The sequence below is a fragment of the Panthera pardus genome, unplaced genomic scaffold (genome assembly GCF_024362965.1).
Source record: "Panthera pardus isolate Hobbes unplaced genomic scaffold, ASM2436296v1 HiC_scaffold_25, whole genome shotgun sequence".
In the NCBI taxonomy this organism is placed as follows: domain Eukaryota; kingdom Metazoa; phylum Chordata; class Mammalia; order Carnivora; family Felidae; genus Panthera; species Panthera pardus.
In genome coordinates, this window is record NW_026526821.1 from 23,838,196 (window position 1) to 23,857,150 (window position 18,955).

The 18,955-nt window shown below is 40.1% G+C and overlaps 1 protein-coding gene and 1 pseudogene across 6 annotated transcripts in view; one reads left to right on the forward strand and one right to left on the reverse strand.

Annotated features, from left to right (window-relative positions):
- The window catches only part of LOC109272515 (ubiquinol-cytochrome-c reductase complex assembly factor 1), a 101,551-nt gene that overhangs the window by 48,620 nt on the left and 33,976 nt on the right, over positions 1 to 18,955 (forward strand). For all 6 annotated transcript variants that reach the window (XM_019458687.2, XM_019458690.2, XM_019458692.2 and 3 more), the window contains one exon: positions 7,847 to 7,955. In XM_019458687.2, coding sequence (XP_019314232.1) covers positions 7,847 to 7,955 — 109 coding nt within the window. The remainder of the gene's footprint in view (positions 1 to 7,846; positions 7,956 to 18,955) is intronic.
- LOC128773600 (U4 spliceosomal RNA) lies at positions 14,404 to 14,472 on the reverse strand (annotated as a pseudogene).

Genomic DNA, 18,955 nt, shown 5'->3' on the forward strand with positions numbered 1-18,955 from the left:
AGTCTCAGTCCAGCCAGAGAACTGCCTTGGCAGACACTCCCGGCCTTTGCAAGAGGGCTCTTCAAAATCGCCACAGCAGTTTTGATGCAGCTGTAGGGCTTTCAAGCTCATGCTGGATTCCAGCAACTTCAGATCTGCTATATATGGTGAGCCCTGGCCATGTGCACATCCTTTCTCTCCCTCCCCCAGCCAGTCATTCTGTTCAAACACACAAGTAGTTTTTGCCCAAACCAGAGGCCTATGCAGCATCATTTTGTCAACACCGCATAAACTAAAAGCACTGGTACCTGCTACCCAGGAGCTTGGTCTCTTGGGTCCGACAGGCAGGCCATAGGCCGGGTGTAGTTCTTGGAGGAGGCTCACTGTCAGGTGAGATGGCTTCAGGAAGTGCCTCACCCCACTTGTCTGTTTGCCCACAGACGGTCCTGTGGCCCCCATGCTCCCCACATAAAGGTTAAGCTTCATCGGGAGGGAGTTTAGGAAACCAGGTGGAGATAGCCATGTACACAGCCCCAGGAAAGGGTAAGCATGCCAGCTCACAAATAAATAAACTCATTCATTAGCACACTGCTGAGGCTTGAGTGTGGGCATGTAGGCTCTGCTTCCTTGGCCTCGGCTGATGGCAGAATAAGGGAAACAAGCTATGTGAAAGTCCCCTTTGGGATTCCTTCATTAGCAGCCAGAGTGACAGACCTGTCTTGAATGCCCACCAGTCTTCATTGAATTCCAAATCAGATCCACTCTGAGCAGCTTATAAACTACCATGAGGGAGAAAGAAGGCCAAAACACAACTGGTATTGTCAGAAGGCCCAAACAGAGCGAGTGGTACAGGATACTCGGAGCTGCCAATACATGGCAGGAGGTCAGCGTCAAGAATAACAAGAATTCTTCCCTCCCAGATTTAGGTAGAGAGGAGGAAAGCATGGCTAGGACTGTTGTTCCTTGGAACTCTGCAGGCAGTGTCGCTGTCTTCTTCCTTGTCTGATCTAGCAGGGAGAGGCTCTTGGAACTGTGCTGTCACAGAATGGGGGAAATAGCTGATAGGGACACTGACCTGGGAGACACTGTGGCTTAGGGGAAAGCAGAAGTTCAGGCTTCATTCTAGCTCTGCTCTTTTAAGTTACTTAAGTAATTATAAAATACATTTTAAGACTTTCCAAGTGATTAAGAAAGGTGATCACTAAAGGGAGAAACAGGATGGAAGGGAAACTTTCTAAAAATTTTTTATTTTAAGATAGGGAAACACTGAAACATTTTATAAGTCTAGAGGTAGAAGCCTTTTTAAAAAAATTTTATTTAAAAAATGTTTTTTGGTGTTTATTCACTTTAGAGAGAGAGAGGGAGAGAAAACGAGTAGGAGAGGAGTAGAGAGAGAGGGGGACACAATCCGGAGCAGGCTCCAGGCTCTGAGCTGTCAGCACAGACCCCGATGTGGGGCTTGAACCCACAAACCATGAGATCATGACCTGAGCCGAAGTCGAACACTTAACTGACTGAACCACCCAGGCACCCCAAGGAAGAAGCCTTTTTACTTCCTTCTCTGCTTTCCTCAGAGCATGAGTGTTCTTTTTTGTGAAATGAGAACAGTTAAACTAGGTTTAAAGAGTGAATGCAAATGCATTTTTGAGTGACAAGTCTGATATTAGAGGGCGCCATCAGTGACAGTAATCATTATTATTATTTGCCTTACGGTAAAATTTTTATCTTAGCCCTTTGTCTTTTGAAACTCCTAGTGAGTGAGTCTTTTTCCCTTTTCCCCTGTCGCTGTGCTTACCTTTCAGTGATAGTTGGGAGTCAGGACTAGGGCTTGACCACTCCTTTTTTTCTTTACCTTGCTAGCTGAGTTATTTGCTTTCCTTATGTGTAAAAGATATCAGTATTATTTATGAGCCACTGGGATCACTGAGCGACAAGGATGTACTGTGAAGCTCAAAACCTCAATAATAAGTTGTGGGTTTAAGAGCATCATCAAACTTGGGAGGGGTAACTGGAATTGCTCCTAAACAGAGAGTAGTTTATATACAGACTAAGTCCACACTCAGGGTAGGTACTTAGTAGATACTTGTTAAATAAATGATTAAATTATTTATTTAATAACAGGAATGTTTTTATTACTAGAGTCTCTCTTTGTAAAAAGATTTTTAAAAGTAATCTATTTTTGGTCACCTGGGTGGTAGAATTGATTAAGCATCTGACTTTGGCTCAGCTCATGATCTCATGGGTACATGAGTTTGAGCCCCGCATTGGTTTCTCTGCTGTCAGCGCAGAGCCTGCTTTGGATCCTCTGTCCCCGCCCTCTCTCCCCCTCCCCTGTGTGTGTGAGCTCTTTCTTTTTCAGAAACATAAAAAAAAAAAAGTTTATAAAAGGTAAAAATAAAAAAAATCTATTCTTTAATTTTTTTAATGTTTATTTATATTTCAGAGAGAGAGAGAGAATGCACGCACGCACTCGTGAGCTGGGGAGGGGCAGAGAGAGACAGAGACAGAATCTGAAGGAGGCTCTGGACTCTAACCCACGAGCCATGAGATCATGACCTGAGCTGAAGTTGGATGCTTAACCAACTCAGCCACCCAGCTGCCCCTAAAAATAATTTCTTTTTTGAGGAGTTTTAGGTTTGAGCAGAAGGTTATCTCTTTTTAAAGTTTATTTTGCATTCTTAAGAGCAATTTTTATTATGTTTTATTTAGCAGGGAGGTGTTTCCCCCCCCCCCCCCCGCCCCACTTTCTTCTCCACTTTCCCTAGAACAGAGCTCTGAAATTATGAAGTTGAATCAGTAGTAAAATGTAATTTGGCTTCTCAACATTTAATTTAAACATTTATTATGAGGAATGTATCCACGATGGAAATTGAAATAGAGCTGTCCTGTTCTGTTACTTAAACCTAGTGTTCTCAGTTGTTGTGGAATGTAGTTTCCTTAGTGACTCAGACTTAACTGTTGTACAGTCAGAGCCTGTGACGGGTGCTGGCTTTGTTTTGTGGTGGGCACCAGGGTCATCATGTCTTTTTCGTGTTTGTTTACCATTTTGGATTTGCTTCATTCATTGTCTTTTCACCTGCCAGTGTACTTTAACCTTTTCTGGATGATTTGGGGGGGTCCTGGTAATGCTTAACTGTAATTTGCCAGACTGTCTTTGAGTTGCGCTGCGTTGTTGAACCTCAGTTGCTGTGCTATTGTTTGTGTGTGTGTGTGTTTGTTTTCAATATATTTTTAGTTTCTTTCTTTCCTGTTAGGCTGCCAATAGTTACTTTTTGTTGTTGTAGGTATTCTTGCCTCAAGTTAGCCAGTCTTCCTCTTCTGATAGGCTATTTCTTTTTTTTTTTTTTTAAACGTTTATTTATTTTTGAGATAGAGAGAGAGACAGAGCATGAATGGGGGAGGGTCAGAAAGAGGGAGACACAGAATTCGAAACAGGCTCCAGGCTCTGAGCTGTCAGCACAGAGCCCCACGGGGGGCTCGAACTCACGGACCGCGAGATCATGACCTGAGCCGAAGTCGGCCGCCCAACCGACTGAGCCACCCACGCGCCCCTGATAGGCTATTTCTAATGTGATGCTAGTTTTGAAACTATTACTGCCCTTGTGAAGATTAAATGAAAGAAAAAGAGAGTAAATGGATTCTAAGATATGTACTAGTCATTAGAGGCAGCAGAAAAACAGTACAACTCTGGGACAAGATTATCAGGGTTCAGATCTCACCTATAAATCTAGTGGTTTGTAACTCTGGACAAGTTACTTCTCAAAGACTCAGTTTCCTCATTTAAAAAGTCGGGACAGTAGGAAGACCAGCCTTGGACTACACCAAAAGAAAAATCTTTTCATAGTGAAGGAAACCATTAACAAAATAAAAAGGCAACCTACTGAATGGGAAGGAGAAGATATTGATAAATGATCTATATGATAAGAGGTTAATGTCCAAAGTCTATAAAGAACTTCTATGACCCAGCATTCCACCACAAATAAATAATCCAATTAAAAATGGGCAGAGGACCCAAATAGACATTTTGCCAAAAAAGACATGTAGATGGCCAACAGACACATGGAGAGATGTTCAGCCTCACTCATCGTCAGGGCAGTGCAAATCAAAACTACAGTGAGATAACACTTTACAGCTGTGAGAATGGCTAGCATCAAAAAGACAAGAAATAACAAGTGTTGGCGAGGCTGTGGAGAAAAAGGAACTCTCATGTACTGTTGGCAGGAATGTAAATTGGTATAGCCACTGTGGAAAACAGTATGGAGGTTCCTCAAAAAATTGAAAACAGAAATCCCATATGGTCCAGGAATTCCACTACTGGGTATTTACCCAAAAAATGAAAACACAAATTTGAAAATATATATGCACCTCTGTGTTTATTGCAGTATTATCTACAATAGCCAATATATGGAAGCAGCTGAAGTGTCCATTCGTAGATGAATGGATAAAGAAGATGTGGTGTGTGTGTGTGTGTGTGTGTGTGTGTGTATATATATATATATATATATATATGTATATAATGGAATATTACTCAGCCATAAAAAGGATGAGATCTTGCCAGTTTTCACAACAAGGATGGACCTAGAGGGTATATGCTAAGTGAAATAAGTCAGAAAAATACAAACACCGTATGACTTCACTTATGTATGGAATATCTAAAAAAAACAAATGAATAAACAAATAAAAAGCAGAAATAGCTTCATAAGTACACTGAACAAACTGATGGTTGCCAGAGGGGAGAGAGGTTGGGGGATGGGCAAAATGGCTGAGGGAGTTTCCAGTTTATGGAATGAATAAGTCATGGAGATAAAGGATACATCATAGAGAACATAGTCAAAATGGTATCGTAATAGGGTTGGATAGTGACAGATGGTAGCTACACTTGTGAACATAGCATAATGTATACTTTATGGTCTGAGAAAATCTGTGCCTTTTAAACCTCAGAAGGCAGGTGTATTAACAAACTACAGAATTTTCAAATAAATGAAGAATTCCATTACCTCACTATTGCTGTTGATGAATTAGCCTCTGACGACACTTAAGCATCAAAACACACAGTGTCTTTTCAGGTGAGAGGCTGACATGAGTGATTTGATTAAGAAAATTTTATGGAAAAGGACTATTGAACTTTCCCTGGTTTGTTGCTGCTTTGGAATACATTCTGTATCATGTGAAGAAGCCAAGTCTTTTTCCATGACCTGTTTTTATTGTTATAAAGTATTATTTCTTAGGCACTAACTGGGTTCAGAGGTTACAAATTTAAAATCACAGCATAAGCCAATCTCCTGGTTGGAAGGGATATTAAAGATCATGTAGTGAACTTGTCAGATAGCTGAGTTCTCACAAAGCATTTGTTCACTCTTCAGAAGTAGGCACATTCTGTGTCTTGGGCTTATTCATTCCATCATTCAAATCTTCAGAAACTTCTGCTAGAAAGTTATTGTTTTCAGTGTTCAGTGTTGAGTGATTCTTTCTTCCCCTGTGGCTTACCCATTGATTCTGACTCTTAACTCTTGGACAAATAGTCTAATTGCTTTCCTACAATATTTAAGGCAACTCACCTGTTTTTCTCCAGGTTATAGATCTTCTGATCTTTCATCTCTTCCTTTTGTCTCTTAAAATATAATATTCAGGGGCACCTAGGTAGCTCAGTCAGTAGAGCGTCCAACTTTGGCTCAGGTCATGATCTCGCAGTTCATGGGTTCAAGCCCCACATCAGGCTCACTGCTGTCAGCCTATCAGTGCAGAGCCTGCTTCAGATCCTCTGTTCCCCTCTCTCTGCCCCTACCTGCTTACACTCTCCCACCCAAAATAAGTAAATATTAAAAAATAGATATGTATATATAAGATGATATTCAAAACTATGGACAGTATTTCAAGCAGAGTCTGACCTGTGCTGAATGGAACAAAAATGTCACTTTGCACATCGAAGATACTGTATTTCCATTATTGTATCTAAAATCACATTTATTTGGGGGGTAACCTCATCATTACCTTGACATCCTTTGAAGTCAGTTGTCAACTTAAGCCTATAAGGCTTTTTCACATGTAAATGGGCATGACTCACCTATCTTGTACCTACAGTTCGTTTAGACCCAAGGGCAGGACCTTAGGTTTATCCCTGTTCAAATTCATTCTGTTAGATTCAGCCCATTGAAACGGTCTCTTGGAGTATTTTTGGTTCATGGTAGGGTCATCCAGCATATTTGTCTTCCTGCCCAGCCCCTTGTCATCTGCAAATTTGGTAAGTATGTTTTCTTTTCTACATCTTTAGTTGTTAACAGAGATGTTGACACAGGCCAGGCTGGAATCATTCCATTGTACCATACGATTGCTAGTAGATTTTAACGGGCAGGATTGTCAGTTTAGAATGACTATTCCATAACTATAGCAGGAATTATCTTTTGGTGAGTAGCCCAGTTGTAGCTGCTTAAAAATTTAAATAAGAGATAATATGGGGCGCCCGGGTGGTTCAGTTGGTTTAGTGTCTGACTTCGGCTCAGGTCATGATCTCACAGTTCGTGGGTTCGTGCCCTACATTGGGCTCTGTGCTGATGGCTCAGAGCCTGGAGCCTGCTTCAGATTCTGTGTCTCCCTCTCTCTCTGCCCTTCCCTTGCTCGCACTATCTCTCTCTCTCCCTCAAAAATAAAGATTAAAAAAATTTTTTTTTAATTTAAATAAGAGATAATAGAAATAGGGATGTTCATTGAGATTAGGGACTAGTTTGGAAAGTTGATGACCCTGTTTATATTCTTATATATAATTAAGTATAATATTATATTTACTAATTAATAAAATAAAATATAATTCTTATATTCTTATGGAAGGTCTTAAGAAGAAAGCTTTATGGGCTAATTAGAGGCAATGTGGTATAGGAGAAGCCCTAAACTTTGCCCTGAGATGTTTTATTCACTTACTTATTTAGCAAATAATTACTAAGTGCCTACTATACTTAAGCCCTGGATATAGAATGGTTAAAAATAAAAAAAAATTCAGGCTTCATCTTTGCCTTCAGTGGAACTTATATTCTCATGGGGGAAATGATTTGATAATTACATAGGTAAAATCATCATACTTTCTGTGATCTGTGTTCTAGGTAGGTGCCATGCCTAGACACACACCTTGTGTGTATTGTGTATGACAAACAACACAAGTCATATATTTAATTTAAACACTTCTAGTAGCTCCATTTTAAAAAGTAAAAAGAAAATATTCTGAAATTAATTTTAATAGAAGGTTTTATTTAACTCAGTTATATTTAACTCCACTTATATCTGAAATAATATGTAAGCATGTAAGCAGTATAAAAAAATTTGAGATATTTGTAGTCTTTTTGTTGAACTAGATCTTCAAATCTTAAACTTATACCACATGTTAGTTGGAACCGGTCACATTTAAAGTGCCTAATAGCCACACGTAGCTAGTAGCTTCTGTGTTGGACAGCACAGCATTATACCCATCTTTACAGACTACTCTATGGTATTGGGCAAATTACTTTCCATCTTTAGGACTCCTGTTTTCATTCAGTAAAATGACGGATTTTGACTTGCTTATCTTCTAACAATTAAATGTGTGTCCTTTTCATGTATGAGAGTGCCTTCTGAGGTACTGTAAATAATCTCTCTGTTGATCTGGGTGTTGCTTACATGGCTATATATAACATGTAAACATCCATCAAGCTATATACTTAAGATTTGTGTGCTTTACAGTATCTATGTTATACCTCAGTAAAAGTGTTGTTGTTTTTTTTAATAAGATCATTTCCAGTTTTTTTGATTCTGTGTGTTCTTTGCTGAAATTACCCATTACACACGTGTGATATAAAAAATGCAAACAACCAGTTACTCTTTATGTCTTTTTCCCATCCAGGATGTGTCTAGTCCGAATGAAACAGGAAGGCCGGAGTGGGAAATACATGTGTCGTATCATAGTTCATTTCATGTGGGAGGATGTTGAGCAGCGTGGCAGAGTCATGGGGGTAAGTAAATGCTATCAGATTCTGATCCTGGACAACTCCAATGAGGGATTGCCTGACTTGAGTTGAAGTTTTATCTGTGCTAGAAGGGCTTTGCTTTTAGATTTCTGTGTAATGCTGCCTAATGTCAAGTGGTAATTCAGCTAGAGTTGCTTCTGCTTCTGTGGAGACTGACATGCCGTGGACACTTTATGTGTTTGCACACATTATTATGTTTTGTCAATGTGAGGACATCCTGTGCATGGAAATGAAATTGTTAAGCCCAAATAATGGTGGTAGGAGGGAAGGGATGGGTTTGTTGAATGGAGGAAATCAGATAATAATTGAATTTTAGGACACTATGCCTTTGACACCAATTCAGTGTTTGAACCAGTTCTCCTCTAAATTAGTTTTGATGGAAATACCCTGGCATTGGGCCTACACTGTCCTCAGGAACTGAAAATGAAAAACAAGTCCTTGATCGCTTAACCTAGACTAATTCAGCATCATATCTGCTGAAAATGTACATTAGTACATTTAATAATTAACCTAAGAAAGGAGAATATATAGCATATATATAACATAGAAGGTAATGATAATAGAAACATGACACCAAAACATTAGAATACAGTTGGTTATACAAAGAGTAATCTTTTCCTTTGTATATTATGTGTTTTTGTGTCTAGACCATATTTTAATAGATTGTAATCCTTGTTTTTTTCCCATTTCATTGCCTCCCAGTTGGGACCATCTAAAGCAGAACCATCAGAAGGGGTCATGAAATGGGTTAATTTATTTTTTGTTTTTGTTTTTGTTTTTTTTTTCATTACAAAGTTCTCCCTATGGACTGAGGAGTAAACAAAGTTTATGTATGTATTATAAAACTCATACATATTCATAGAATAAAAATCAAAGAGTAACAAGCGTTTAATGTAGAAACAAGTGTCTCTTACCCAGGCAAGCTCCCCCAGAGTAACCTTTGTTAATAGTTGATGTGTATCCTTCTGGTTGTTTTCTTTTCTTTTTTTTTTTTTTTTTTTTTTTAACATTTATTTATTTTTGAGACAGAGAGAGACAGAGCATGAACGGGGGAGGGTCAGAGAGAGGGAGACACAGAATCTGAAACAGGCTCCAGGCTCTGAGCTGTCAGCACAGAGCCCGATGCGGGGCTCGAACTCACGGACCGCGAGATCATGACCTGAGCTGAAGTCGGACGCTTAACCGACCGAGCCACCCAGGCGCCCCCTTCTGGTTGTTTTCTATACAAATGCAAATGTGTAAATGTATATTCTTTTAACACAACACAGATGGGCTTCTACTACACACAGTTTTGCATCTTGGCTTTTTAACTTAATATATATTAGATATGTTTTTACTTTACAATTATTTTTAAAATTCAAAATATTTTAACTGAGATTGAAATCTCCATACTCCTCAATCTCATTCCTGGCCAGTTATCTCCTTTCAAGAAGTAGTTACTGATCCATTTTAGTATATATCTTTTAAGGCTTTTTTCCGTGTAACTTCTTACAGAAAATATGTAGTATTGGTTTTGTGTTTATATATTTTATTATACATGATATCATCCTCTATGTGCTAATGTGTAATAAATATGTACTTAGTTTTTTCACTCAACAATATGTCTTGGAGGTTTTTCCATGTTGCATAGGAGTTAACCTATGTTGCATAGGAGTTAACCTATGTTGCATAGGGAGGTTGTCCCCCATGTTTTATTTATTGTAATTATTTTCACACACTCGTATGTTATTGTCTGATGGTATCATGTGCTTACTCTTTGTAAAATTGTGGTCTTTGAGACTAAATCATGGAAATGATGGTTGCCCATTGAGAGCGTATTTCCAAATTCTCATGTCTTTGGAGGAACTGCATATATAGGAAGCACAGTGGACATGGGTTTGTTTTTAGATGTCTTCAATAACATTTACATGCCTTTCTCTGGGACAATAGAATGTTGGCATTTATGTTCATTCTAAGATGATAGCATATGTCAGAGTTTTAGCTGCTATCATCATCATCATTTGTTTTGGAGATAGTGTGGATTGACTGCCTTTGTAATTGTGTTCTTTGGTTCCTTGTTCATGTGACTAAACTTTCTGCTGTCTTTGCTGCCCAGAATGGCTCGTCAGCCTTTAAGCTATATGTGCAGCTTGGCGTTCTGCATGCCCTCAAGTACTTACTGTCCAACGCTGTGGCAGCACACAGTGGACATGGGTGGTGCTGCTAGTTTCAGATCACTTAATGGTAACCAGTGACACCCCTGGCCAGCCAAAGCCTTGGCTGTCTGACGTGCAGTGACACAGTAGCTCTTCTATTAGTTAGCTTGTTTTTCTTATCACTATTGACTAAACCCTGCTGGACATTGGACTGCTGGAGCCATGTGGGCCACAGCTGTCTACAACGTGAATAGCTTCATGAACCATAGGTACTGACTCTTGAACTACAGAAACCTCTTAGTTATTAACCTTCCACCATGAATTTCCTTTGGACCTCCATATATATCTCCATCACAATCTCCAACACTTTGAACCTTCTTCTGTGTTACTTTATAATGTCACTTTTACTTGACTGCATGCTTAATGAAGGCAGGAGACCTGTCTTAATGCTTTTTTGCTTACATAGTAAACATCAGATGAATAAATACTTGTTGAATGAATGAATTGAACTTAAGCCTCTGGAATTCTATTTTAAAGCCAGTTTATCAGATAGATGATACTTGATTTGTTTCTAGTCCACATATACATCAGTGCAGTCCTGCAGGAATTAGTTTTTCCTCCGCACCCCCCTTCCCATTTTATCCAACCATTCTTCTTTCTGAATTGTTCTAGATATGGTGTTGCCCTACAGAGAAGTGTTAGATCAGTGTCTCACTTTTTATGTGCCTGTAGTCCACCTGGGGATCTTGTTAAAATACAGATTCTGATTCTGTAGGTTGGGGTGGAGCCAGAGACAGAGAGTCTACATTTCTAGAGAGCTTCAAGTGATGCCAGTGCCACAGGTGGAGCAGGGTGAGAATGGGGCAACCACACTTTGAATAGTCAAGTTTTCGATGATCCATAACACTCTCACAAGTTACAGACTTGTGAGTTCACCTGCATGAAGAGAAATGCCAAGCCCCAGTTTAGTTACAAAGACTATAAATAAAAAATGGTGGTTTAAAAATAACAGAGGTTTGGAAGAGTTGGGAAATTACTATTATTGCTTTTCTGTTATAATTGACTTGATCCTCCCCCACCCAACTCATGGTATAAACAGGCAGACACCCTTTATGCAGGCAAGAAAATTGTTAACTACTTCTCTGTTGTGAGTGTGATTGTATGTATAGAGGGGGTCCCAGACTTCCGTGTGCGTACAGCCTACAGAAGTGGGAAAGTTAGGGACATGTGGCTGGAGAAAGTAGTAGGGAGCCAGTGTGGCTTTGTTCTGACCCTGGCTGCCAAGTCTTTCCTCCTCTGTGCTTCAATTTCCTTTAAAAAAATGTGGATTATTGGGGTGCTTTGAAAATCTGTGATTTGAAGGTGGTAATTTGTAAATCTTTCTCTGTGTAATTTGCCATCCCAGGTGTACATCTTTAAGAAAACTCATATAAAAAGTAGAATTCATAAGACTGATCAACGAAGTGGTGATTTTTTACATGCCAAAGAATTCTTAGAGGCTATTACTTTGAGTGGAGCCATTTGCAATTAATGATGAATCAGAAATTTGAATCAAGAACTCCCTTGAACTTAGAATTGCAGTCTCATTTGGTGAGGACATTTTCATTTAAAACATTTTTGCTTTTTATCGGCTTTTAGGAGCCCAACTATTGTGAAAAACAAGGCAGACTCATATCATTAGTGAAGTCGGTATAAAATATAAGTGTTAAATTTGAGGTTACAAAAATCACATCAATAATTTAGAGCGTTCTAACTAAAAAAAAATTATTTGGGATTTAAACATATAAATTAGCTGTGGAAATAAAGTTCATTATATCACCTCATCTGGTCTTGTTTTATTTCATTAACTGGTTCTTAAAAACCTTTGTGAGCTGAGTTGCAGCTGAAGAGGTTGGAGACCATTTTTCCTTGGGCCCTTGCCTCACTCCTGAGTGTTGGTAAGAGTAGAGAACTAAGACTTGACGCAGCTGTAAAAACAGACAGCGCCTTTGGCCTCAGCACTTTCTCCTGGTGCAGGCACATTTCAGATGTAAATTTCACTTTCTGCCTCTCCTACTAATGAAGTAAGTTTCTTTTGCTGGGTTTGCAGCCAGGTGTGTCCAGTCTTGTGGCTAACCGGGGCGCTTTAGTTAATTTTTCCATTTGTGACATTTCAACCAAACTTAAAAAACAAACATAAAAATTAGCTCAAGGCAGTGGCTCAAAGTGTTAATGGTAACCTTAGGCTGGCTAAACGACTTCCTCTCAGTTCTGCCCTGCCAGACATCTCCACCTTGTGGCTTACAATGAGCAGGTTTAAGCTTTCCAAGCTTTGGAAGACGGGTGGGAAGGAGTAGGTAAGAAATTCCAAGTTTATCCTTATCAGTGGTCCCTGGCATGCCAGGTGTCTCCTCTGGACTTCAGATGATTTCTTGCTAGCACCTTTCCAGAATAAGGATGAACCTCTCATCACCTCAAGGTCTTCTGTTCTCTTCTGTAACAGAGCTGCTTCATGGGGTGGTGCAAAGGGCCTAGAAAGAGGTGGAGGAGCTGTGGGCTGAACTGGACTCCTTTGTAAAATTCTACTTTGCTTTTTAGAACCAGCATTTTGCTTTGCAAGGTCCTCTGTGATCATACTCCAGACTACCTTTCCAAACTCATTTCCTCTAGCTCTTTGTGAACTGTAAATATGTGAAACCTTCTAGCACATGTGCCTGGCACATAGGAAGCACTCAATGAACATCACATTCCATCCTTGCTTCACATACTCTTCACCCCAGCCAAGCTGAATGCCTTGATCTTCCTGTCTTGTGTCTTTCCCCGTGAGATACCACTCTAGGTTGCCTAAACACCATAGCCCCAATTCCTTTACATCCCTCCACCCCATACTAGAAGACAATCCCAGTTGTCCCTAGCTGGAAGTACCTTAGTAATTTATATGTGCCCTTCTTCTGGCTCTTACTATTTTGTATCATTGTTACTAGTGTGTATTGACTATCATCCAGGTGAATTGCCTGGGGGCTGCATCAGTTGTATCCTTTGTATTCTCCAAAGTGCTTGTCATTGCCCCTTGGCTGAATGCTTGCCCAGTAAATAACTGATAACAGAAGACCATTCTGGAAGCCCACTGGATGTATTGGAAAAAGTGTGGTGGAGAGGTATCCTTTTTCATTTTGAACATATGTGTTTGCTCTGTTAGTCTTAAATATTGGAAGAAAAAGAAATGAGAAATTGTTTCCTTTACCCTCAGTTTTTTTTTTTCTTTTTCCATGCTTTCTGATCTTCTAATAGATTTGACTTAAAAAACAATTTATACATGAGGCATTTTATGTTTTTAAACTAAAAGATTTTAAATCTATAAAGGATGGTAAAAATAAGAATTACACATACTTTAGTTTTTCTGGAAATTTTCTTCCAGGCTGCTGTAATTCCATTCCCTTCTCCTTCCTACCTCCCCACAAAAATCTTCAAACTTCTGTTTTAGTACCAGGAGGTAAAAATTTTGCTATCCTTTGCATCTCTAGGTCAGAATTAAAACTCGCTGCCAAAGGTATTGTTTAAAAGGCAAGGACCACTTTAAGGGTATAGTTTTGCTGCCAATGATATGAATAGTGGAGTGTAAATACAGAGCAATTCTTTGGGCTTGAGGCCTTTAAAATAAGACATGTTTGGGGCGCCTGGGCGACTCAGTCGTTGAAGCGTCCGACTTTGGCTCAGGACATGATCTCACAGTTTGTGAGTTCGAGCTCTGCGTCTGTGCTGACAACTCAGAGCCTGGAGCCTGCATCGGATTCTGTGTCACTCTCTGTCTCTGCCCCTCCGCCGCTTGTGCTCTGTCTCTCTCTCTCAAAAATAAATGAACATTAAAAAAAAAAAAAAATGTAGGGGCGCCTGGGTGGCTCAGTCGGTTGGGCGGCCGACTTCGCTCGGGTCATGATTTCGTGGTCCGTGAGTTCGAGCCCTGCGTCGGGCTCTGTGCTGACAGCTCAGAGCCTGGAGCCTGTTTCGGATTCTGTGTCTCCCTCTCTCTGACCCTCCCCCGTTCATGCTCTGTCTCTCCCTGTCTCAAAAATAAATAAACGTTAAAAAAATTTTTTTTTAAATAAAAAATAAAAAAATTTTATTTTTAATTAATTAATTTAAATATATGAAATTTATTGTCAAAATCGTTTCCATACAACACCCAGTGCTCATCCCAAAAGATGCCCTCTTCAATACCCATCACCCACCCTCCCCTCCCTCCCACCCTCCATCAGCCCTCAGTTTGTTCTCAGTTTTTAAGAGTCTCTTATGCTTTGGTTCTCTCCCACTCTAACCTCTCTTTTAATTAGCAATAATCGCACCTCGGATAAACCTCATTGGCTATGATACTGCCACTGCGCAAAAGCTTCTAACCTCTCTTTTAAAATAAGACATGTTCTCAGAAATCAGTCCTTCTTTTGGGAAGTTTTTGTTTTTGTTTTTAAATATCCTAAGCTGGGGGATACCTGGGTGGCTAGTCTTTTAGGTGTTGGATTCTTGATTTCTGCTCAGATCATGATCCCAGAGTCCATAACGCTTTGCGCTGGGTGTGGAGCCTGCTTGGTATTCTCTCTCTCTCCCTCTGTCCCCCCGCTCACATGTGCATGGACACTCATGTGCACGCACTCTCTCTCTCTCAAAAAAAAAAAAAAAAAAAAAAAAATTAAATGTCCTAAGCTGTTGGAGTGGATATTTGTTTATTAGGTGAGAGAAGCCTAAATTCTTAGAAGGCAGAGCAATTTCATTTTGGGATTGGCTCATGAACTTTAGCAGGGTCCAACTGAGATGTATCTTTAGTAGATGCATTCTTCACACAAGTTTCCTAATCTCAGGTCTTAAGAAGTAGCAAGAGCGCTTGGAGTACATGCTTTAGGCAGTTTTGTCACTGATCAGATCCCTGGGAGCACACATTCGGAATGCTAGTCTGATGGCTTGGTTGGCCTGTCCTTCTGGGTTGCATATTGGACTCACTTTATTTCAGGGATTGTCCCTGAAAAAGAAGTTATAAACCTTTCTGAATTGAATTTAAATTGAATCTAATTCTATCTATGCACACGATCATTTATCTCTCTCATGGCTGTTTTTACATCCCAGTTATAGATTGTGAATTAACTGAGGTCTGATTCATATTTGTTTATCTTTGTATTCCTATGGTACCTAAAATGGAGCTTTATACTCAGTAGGCATTAAGTAAATGTTTCTTGACTGAGTAAATCGGTAAGTGAATATGATCCCCTTTGTTATCTTCAGTTTCCCTCATGGAATTTCTGTAGGAGAAAGACAGTGAACTTTTTGAAACCATTCAGTGAACCATTTTGAACCATTTTGAAAGCCCTGGCTGCCTTGGTGCATAGACACCTAAGATACACTTCTTAAATACTCTTCATACTCCTAATTCAGTTCATCATTTCAGAACTGTTTACCTCTCCAACCTATCGTGTATATATATATATACATAATATATATATATATATTATGTATATATATATACACGATATATATATACATGATATATATATATATGTATGTATATATATATATATGTGTATATATATATTCATTCATTCATTCATTCATTTATTGCCTCCAGTCTCTCTAAGTGCCCAGTTCCCTTTGACATCTTTTGTACCATAGATTCTAATACTGCTTAGACCTGTGTGTACTGAGCACCCCGCCATTTTCCACATCTCCCTTTCAGGGGTTAATGGTTCTTCTAAATAAATCTCTGGGAGCTCCTGGGTGGCTCAGTCGGTTAAGCATTTGACTTTAATTCAGGTCATGATCTCACGGTTCATGGGTTCAAGCCCAGCATTGGGCTCTGTGCTGACTGCTCGGAGCCTGGAGCCTGCTTCAGATTCTGTGTCTCCCTCTCACTCTGCCCCTCCCCTGCTCGTGGTCTTCTCTCTCTGTCTCTCAAAAAGAAAAACAAAACATTAAAAATAAATAAACACATCTCCCTCAGGAGATGGGATAAATAGCTCCATGAACCTGTTCTTCCTAGGTTTCTTGTCTTGCTTCTGCTGTCATCTCTATCAATCCAGCACCCCCTCCACCCGCTGGAATTCTTAGTCTTCCTCAACCCCTGCCTCATCCTCTGTACCCAAATTGTCCTGTCACTTTTCTGCCGAAAATATCTTTGGATTTTATCCTCCCTTCTGTTCCATTGCTTATATCCACCCTCATCATCTCTCCTTTATTGCACACGGCCTCCTAACTAGTTCCTGGACTTTCTCTACTCTAGTGAACCCTGTCACCACATAAACCACCAGAGGTTTTTCCAATTTCTACATCTGATTGGATCCCTCCTCTGTCTAGAAATCTGAGGAACAAAATTCAAACATCTTAGCAATGGTATGTAGAACTCTTCATAGTTATATAGGAGAATGTTCTTAGAAGATACAGTATTTAGGATTGAAATGTTTTGATATTTTCACATAGTTTAGCAAAAGAAAAAAGGATTGTGTGTGTGTGTGTGCGTGCGCAGAGAGAGACATGAAGCAAATATTACAAAATATTAACAATTGTGAATCTAAAAATCATACAAATTTTTGTTTTACTACTCTTACATTTTTTAAGTTTGATTTTCAAAGTGAAAAATGGGGCGGGGGGGGGGAAGAAATCTTCATATTCTAGACCCCGCCTACCTCTTTAGTCTGATTGCCAACAAACCTCTAATACACAAATGTTCATGCTCAAGCGCGTCTATACGCACACATACATGCCAGATTGTCACTGATGCTATAGTATGCATCTGGATAGTACCTCTTACACGCAGCTTTTCCCAGCATTCCCTCCCCCACCATAATAATTGGTATATTTGGCCACTCCCTTCTCTCTATTGCTGTAGCACTTTGCACAAACTTCTGAGAGAGGGCTTACCATGCTCTACTGTAATTGTGGGTTTGTGTAGGTCATGCCCATTAGATGGGATGAGGATCCTAGGATTCCTGGTGTCTTACACAGAGTGCCTGACACAGTCACCCCTCAGATACCTGTTGAGTGAACACACGTCCTTGCTTCTATTATTAGTGACTGGGCAGCACTATCTTTCAAATACTGACTTAATGAATGGTCTCTTATCACACCTGGATTCAATTTCTCTGACCACCCTCTCCCCGAAAAGAGTTTCATTTTTCTCTCCCTGACCTTCCTCCTGGGTTCCTTGGCTCTCTCATCATTTATATTTCTAATTCACTTTATGGGATAAATGAACCTTAGGATGTTAGATGGAGTGCCTCAGATATCTCTCATTCAATGGTTCTCAATCTGAAGGGGCTCAGATGTGTTAATTTTGAAACATATCCCCAGAAAATTTCTGATGTACATCTCAGGGTGAGGACTATAGATCTGGTCCCACTGTTTTAATTTATGTGGTGAGAAAATGCGGTCCCAGAGAAGTTAATTGATTTGCCCGAGGTCATGCAGCTAGAAAATAGCAGAATGAGTACCCAAACTAGGGGATGCTGGTTCCCAGTCCAGTATCCACTTTATTATACTGTGATCCCTCACGGGGGGGGGGGGGGGGGGGGGGGATCAGTTTCATGGCAGTTTCCTTCTCCCTGGTCTTCTTACCAAGGACTTCCAAAGGCCAAGAGGACAGCTTTTCTCGAATCTCGAGGCATTCCATTTCTTCAGCACAGTCCCCAGGCTGAGGCCCCTTTTATTCAGACTTTCTAATCCAATACGGCAGAGGTTTCCTACTCAATAGGACTAATAGAGATTAAGGGGAAAAAAGGACAGGTGAGAATGCTAACAATGTTCTGAATTTGTTTCTTTTTCCAGCATTTAGAGTCTGAACGTCTCCACATAGTCTGAATTTGCCTTAGTTGATTTTACAATTATTTTTCAGAGACTCCTTGGTTGTGTTTTTTTAAGAGTAGAGGAACACAGAGACTGAACACTGTGCTAGGAGAAGCTGGGCTAGGAGACTAACAAAGGCGGTATTATACTGTGCGCTGCCGACCCAATAAATGAATTCAGGAGACACCTAGATGTGTTTCTCGTGGAGGGCGTGAGGGGGAGGGGTCTGGTGAAAAGGCAGAAAGGTGGGATTAAAATAAATTAAAATGGGGCCAGCATGCTGGATAAGGGGACAGCCTCTTCCTGTTCCCACTGTTGCTTAAGATTTTTCATTCTGTTTAGTTCAAAAGTTAAAACTAGTCTTTAACCATGTACTTCATACTCTCCCATCCCCCACTTTCTTAACATCAGAAAAGAATTTAGTTGTAAAACTATTTCAGTCTGATACAGCAGTGTTTATTGTTTGAATGCTACATCTATTGGATGTCTTAGACTATTGAAACTGGAAAGGAACCTGAAATAAGCTAGTCCAGAGAGTTTCAAAGTGTGGTCCTCAGACCAGCAGTCTCAACATCATTTAGGAACTTGTTAAAAATGCAAGTTTAGGGCTCCACCCTGGATCTGCTGAATCAGAAACTCCGGTGGTAGGGCCCAGCAATCTGTTTTTTGGGTTTTTTTTAAACGTTTATTTTGAGAGAGACAGAGAGCACGCACACAGGGGAGGGGCAGAGAAAGAGGGAGAGAGAGAATTCCAAGCAGGCTCTGCGCTGTCATGTTGAGCCTGACACAGGGCTCAATCTCACAAATTGTGAGATCATGACCTGAGCCGAAATCAAGAGTCAGACACTTAAACGACTGAGCCACCCAGGGGTCCCACCAGCAGTCTGTTTTAACAGACTCCCCAGTTAGAGGGCCACTGCTCTAGTCTCATCCTGTCATTTAACTGATGGAGAAACTGGCTCAAGGAGAGCTGGATAAATTTAAGTTAGAAGTCAACTAAAGAGAGGAACTCAAGTCTCCTGAGTGCCAGCTCTTACTGTTCTCCCTGCT